This window comes from Acanthopagrus latus, chromosome 12, assembly GCF_904848185.1.
Source record: "Acanthopagrus latus isolate v.2019 chromosome 12, fAcaLat1.1, whole genome shotgun sequence".
Lineage (NCBI taxonomy): Eukaryota > Metazoa > Chordata > Actinopteri > Spariformes > Sparidae > Acanthopagrus > Acanthopagrus latus.
Window position 1 is genome coordinate 17,549,808 of NC_051050.1, and position 5,658 is coordinate 17,555,465.

A 5,658-nucleotide genomic window follows, 5' to 3' on the forward strand; every position below is an offset into this window, starting at 1 on the left:
TGTTTCAAACAAGCCTGCCCTTTTGCTTTAAGGTGTCTGACTTATGGAGAACTGCTCATCTCCATCTTCAGGTGTCTCGTAAGATACTTGCAGAATGAAGGAGTGAATGTTTAAAAAGAAAAGAAAAGCTGTCAACCTCCCAGTGATCTTTCATAGCTCTCAATTCTGTGTCAATGAAAGGTACAGTTCTGTGTATTATTGTGTAACAGCAGTCCGATGTGAAACATGTACAAATGTAGAAGTGGATTCTCTTTTTTTCATCCAGGGTGTTGAGAATCTCTCTTTAGAACAGATTATAGTATGCTCAAATGTCTTACCTCTCAACACTTTATCTGGATCTTTTTTGTGCCTGTAAACAAATGTAAATATATTTGTATATAACTGGAAAAAGACCTTTTTGAAAGATGTACATAAATCTAGGGGGAAGTTTGGGGACCACTGCTCTTAGTAGGGAGGCTAAATAAATCTTGTTCAAATGTTTTCAAAGTTGTTTTGCTTTTTAACTTTTGAACAGCATCGACTCATGAGTGAGGCTAACTGGTAAATAGTGCTACAGAAAAACTACTGTATGTGGTTGAGAGATCAGGATGCTGTTGATGAACTGAAAATATAAACTGAAAGTTTGTTGGAAATGCTGTTAATCTTTGGAGTAACAAAAAAGGCTTCAAATCTGTCCAGCTTCATCTCTGACTCCCAGCTGTTTGAAGTGCACTGAACATTTGTGTTTACTCAAATCACAGGGTTGGGTAGTAAGTGATTACATGTAGTCAGAATTAGTTTTATCAGACTGCAAAAATAAATAACTAATCAACTCCGGATTACTTTTGGGGAAAAAAAAAACCAAACAAAAAATGTATTAAGATCGAAGTTATGTTGTAAATTCCTTAAAAACACATTTTTCTTCTTTGTTTTCTTTTTGCGGCAGCTTTTTTGGCACAATACCCCACAGTACTCCTAGATTTGTTGCCATTACTGTTTTGGCTTGATTTGATTCAACAAAATGCAGTGTTTAATAAAAGTACCTCGAAGTCAAACTTGAGTAAAAGTAAAGCTCTCACGTTAAGATATTACTTCTGTCAACAATGTCACTAGTTTTACAATTTCACTGAGCGTTGGATCTGATATTCAGCATTTTAATCATTATGATAATCATTGTTTTATCTGACTGTCAATAAAATAAAGTGATTTTAAAATGTGTCACATGGGGTTTTGACACAGCCTGCAATCTTAAAAATTAATGAGTTACTAAAGATATGGAGTAAAAGTACAACATTTGCCCCACAATATTGTAGAGTGGGTGAATAGCAAGAAGTAGCGGAAAATACTCAAGTACAAGTGCCTAAAAGTACTGAAGTAAATTAACGTGCATGCAAATTGTGTTTTTATTTGAGGTGCTTAAAGAGAAAAAAAAACTCACATTTTTGTGCATGTGTTTAACATACAGTGCAATATTTTCAGTGTTTCAAAAAAGTAAAGTAATCCAAAACTATTCAGATTACTTTACATATATTTGTGGTCAAATGGATTACATTAACCACTGTGAAAACTGGTGTGTAATTTGTATTCAACAAATAACAGCATTTCATAGTAATCTACCAAAAGGCAAGTGTTCCCATTTCATGTCCGGTACGTCTGTGTGGCGTCTCCGTGTGTCGACCGTCTGAGGTCAAACCTGAATTCTGTCCCTCAGGTCCCAGTGATGTCCACATTCACTGGCTAATAAACGGGCACACTCTGGACACCCCCATAATGGAGTACCGCCGGCCGCTGGGTCAGAGTGAGGTACTAGTGAGCAGCTGGCTCAGAGAGGGGCCGCTAATCAAGGACGCCCGCTACCACTGTGTTGCCGAGGCCAGCACGGGAAACGACATGTCTGAGGTGGACGTCCGCCTCACTATCGGAGGTACTAGGACCCGGTGATGTTGGGCTGCTTAGGCAGTGACCCTGCCATCACTTTATTAGTCCAGAGACAAGCGTTGGTGATGCTTTCTATCCCATAAAAGCTGTTGTTATTTGACAGATGAGGAGAGCATTCCAGCCAGGGATTTGAACCAATGGAGAGGTGCGCTCACTGAGCATGAGCAGCTGCTCAAAAGATGGGAGAAGGCCTGGGTAGGTCGGTGTTTCTAGCATGCGAGTGTCTTTTATCCAAGTAAAGTTGCTGTGGAGTGGCCAGGCTGGACTCACTGCATGTTTGGCTGTAGGTGAGTGGATTGAACTCTCTCTCTCTGCTGGTTTGGGTTTTTCTTCTGAGGAGCGGTAGAGAGGTGCAAAGTCCTGATTTATTGGGTCAGTGGGAAACAATCAGGGACAGAAAGCTGAAGCTAGCTGATTGATATTCCAAGAAATAAAGTTGTAGTTTATCCAAATATATCATTTCTGTTTATTTAATTAACTTGCCATCTTGTTCCTGCAGCTTTTTTTTTGTTAACTAATTTTAGCCCTCACATTTAACTTCATTACATTTAACTTAATTTTTGGTTCCACGTGAACGATTAACCACATTCAGCTGATGGTGTTGCAGATATCGAAACACTTGAAAACAGAACCATAAGCAAACGGCAGCCACTGAGCTGAACACGTCCGTTTGATCATGTTGTAAGCAAGGAAGCATCTTATCCTATTCACTAGTTATGTCTGCTGCTAAGCACAAAACATACGTGATACTTTAATTTGATCAAATGAAAAACTGCCTTTTGACAGTTATAAACATCAAGCAGACCCACACTCATCCACCTGTGGCCTAAGTTGGAATAAAAGTTACATGAAAGTTATGAGATAACGTTTCTTTCTTTAGCCTAAATGCACATTTGATACTTGCATGTGCAATCTCAATCTTCCAAGTGATTAAAGGTACAATACGTACGTTTATACATCACCTTGAATTTAAACCCACAACAAGTAGGGGGCAGCATATCACCCCTAAAGTAAATGCTAACTGCTGCTAGCTCAACTGTTTATATACATCTACGACTGTAGCTACTGTTAGCGCAGTTAGCCGTGCAGCTTGCAGGGAGTGTTGGTGTTCACACCACTAGCACAGGAGCTTTGGACCGCTGGGAGGAAGACCTTTTCAAGCCCGGGGCCGGGTGGTTAGCATGCTGAGATGTCTCTTCAACACAAAACATGGACATCTTCGACATAAGATCAATTTCTGTATGTTTTGAACTAAAACGTACATATTTCACCTTTAACTGGCTTAACTGAATCACCATTTGGTTATTTATAATTAGTTTGTAGTGTATAACATAGTAGTTTAATCTCTGTTTGCATTTGCACTTTCCTGAACGAGCAACTCTACCTTTCCCTCCGCAGGAAAGCTGTGACGGCCACTGAGATCTGTGAGGATGTCATGAGCTTCATTGTGTGCGACTGAGTCTGGTTGTGAACGTGGTCCTCGGCCCGGGTGGAGCACACCTCTGGCACTGAAAAACTGAATCATAGACAGATGGGATACGATGCGGCAGCGTGGAGTTGATGGACCATGCAACTGAGAATTCACAACACCTGCCCTCCGCGGGGGCTCAACCTGGTCGTGACGACGGTGTTGGGACTCCTTCCAGAACTGGCGAGGAGATGAAGCTTGTTTCTATTTTTAACTGATGAGAATGAACGTCCTGAGAGCAGTGCTTGTATGGAACAATAAAACTGATGGTATATGGAGGAGCACTGTTTAGTTTTTGTGAGGGATGAAGGATCTGTGGCAGCTCAGGCCTGTTTATAGTTTGGTTTATTTGCACCCTTCCAAAGCCTCAGCGCGGTCCCTCAGAGCTATCTAGCAGTTTGACATTTTCACTTGAGATTACAGTGTCTTTAATGTTTATTTTCTTTCCTTTCTAGAAAGTCAAATCCCACATTTTTTCCAATGGGAGTACGTTACTCTGGGAAGTAGGGTTCTTCCCACAGTATACCTCTCAGGCCTGGCATTAAGCAAGATCTAATCGCTAAAAGTGAGATTTAAATTTTAAAAAGCCCAGCATTCAAAATGCCAAAGGCGGCTCAGGTTAGATTGCCCGTCGTTTCTGTTCACATCAAAATCCTGTGACTACATATTTGCCTTTTGTAGCAGAAATAAACAGAGCTTGTTTTATCTTGTTTTTCCTGCAATGTTTTGAATTAAACATGTCTGTCACTTTTGATACCAGGCGATCGACCCACATATGAGCAGGCTCTCACTGCTGCAGAAATCGAACCGCAGCGCCTCGGTGACATGTCAGCCTTTTTTTTCCCACAGGAACACTTTCTACCAGCTGAATTATTAACCGACCTCCACCACGTGTTTCTCCTCAGAAGCCGGTTCTGACATTTTTCAGAGGAAACATCAATATTCTGGACTGAAGGCTTTTTTTTTTTCTTAAGGATGTAGAACAAATGTTGAGAATGCTTACATTTCACAGGTTTAGACAGATGAGCATTTGATACACATATCTAGGTAAAAAAGAATTAAGACATTAAATGTGCAGCAACTGAAGAAAATCATCAACTTTCCACTGAAATGCTTTCATTGTGTTTCATGGAGCATCTATCACAACTGGAGCGATAGCACCCTCTTGTGACCATGTACGGGATCACAAGGGGGGAATAAAAAACAAAACAGGATTTGGGTGCCGCAGCAACAAACTTATCTAAACACTGACTTAGTATTCTTTTTCAGATGTCATTCTCTGATCCTAATTTGAAAGTCTTTCTCCACACAATAACAATAAACACAAGACGTGTTGCAGCATCAGCTCAATTTGCTGATTTTGGCATGAAGTCACAAGACTCTGGGAACTCAAAACTCATGCAATACCCTTGTTACATATTAGTTAGTAAAAGAAATATCCCATTGATTGAATTCAGGCACATTGGATGTAGTAGTCTTGTTTGACCAGGGCAGATGTAGTGAGAACAAATCTTTATATAAATTGAACATACAGCTGATGCCACTTGGATCGTGTCGGTGCTTCAGCAGAAAAGGACGCGAGGCTCTGACAGGACATGACTCCATTGCCTCATTCAGGAACATGGTCACAACTTCTTCATTTTGGCACAGTGAGGTTATAAGTTCAGATGAGCAGTGCATTTTGCAATTCTGAGGCCAAGCAAGCATCCTGATGTTGAAGTGTTTGAACAGACCCCAGTGAGAGTTAATACTACAGACGGTACCTGCATCATGTCTCATGCAGCAGATCTGTCTTTGGGACTGCTGCACCTCCACACACCTTCAAACATCCAGTGCAGCTGTGGAACATTTATGCAGCCAGTTCCTGAGGCAGAACATGTCTGGTGATATCATGAATAAATAATAGATTAGATGAATTAATAGATGAATAAATAAAATATTCTTCTTAGTTATTGGGGATGGCAGATCAGTGCTTCCATTCTTTATCTATGCACACAAAGGCTCATTTCTCTCCATTTGTTTTTCACAAACAGCACATTTCAGAGCAGCCTTAAATTGTGACCTGTGTAATAATCATGCTGTTTAATACGGATCTTGACATTCCAAACTTGCAAGGTGGATGGATTGTCCAAGTGCTCAATAGCTCAAGTTACTTGAGTAAACGTTCTTGGTTACCTTCAGTCACTGCCACTGGGCTGCTTTAAATCTGTCTTTTCTTCAAGATGTGGACTCTTGGTTCTCCCACGAGTTCGAGTCCAGCGTGGGGCGGCGGT

At 40.7% G+C, this 5,658-nt stretch overlaps 1 protein-coding gene across 5 annotated transcripts in view; it reads left to right on the plus strand.

Moving 5' to 3' along the window:
- sema4d (sema domain, immunoglobulin domain (Ig), transmembrane domain (TM) and short cytoplasmic domain, (semaphorin) 4D) overlaps window positions 1-3,666 on the plus strand; it is a 46,633-nt gene extending 42,967 nt beyond the window's left edge. For 2 of the 5 annotated variants that reach the window (XM_037118131.1, XM_037118133.1), the window contains 3 exons: window positions 1,691-1,903; window positions 2,021-2,112; window positions 3,316-3,666. In XM_037118131.1, coding sequence (XP_036974026.1) covers window positions 1,691-1,903; window positions 2,021-2,112; window positions 3,316-3,336 — 326 coding nt within the window. In that variant the 3' untranslated portion in view covers window positions 3,337-3,666. Of the gene's footprint in view, window positions 1-1,690; window positions 1,904-2,020; window positions 2,205-3,315 lie in introns of all 5 variants that reach the window. The other 3 variants (XR_005078297.1, XM_037118132.1, XM_037118134.1) reach the window with 3 other exon arrangements.
- The last annotated feature ends 1,992 nt before the right edge of the window (window positions 3,667-5,658 follow it).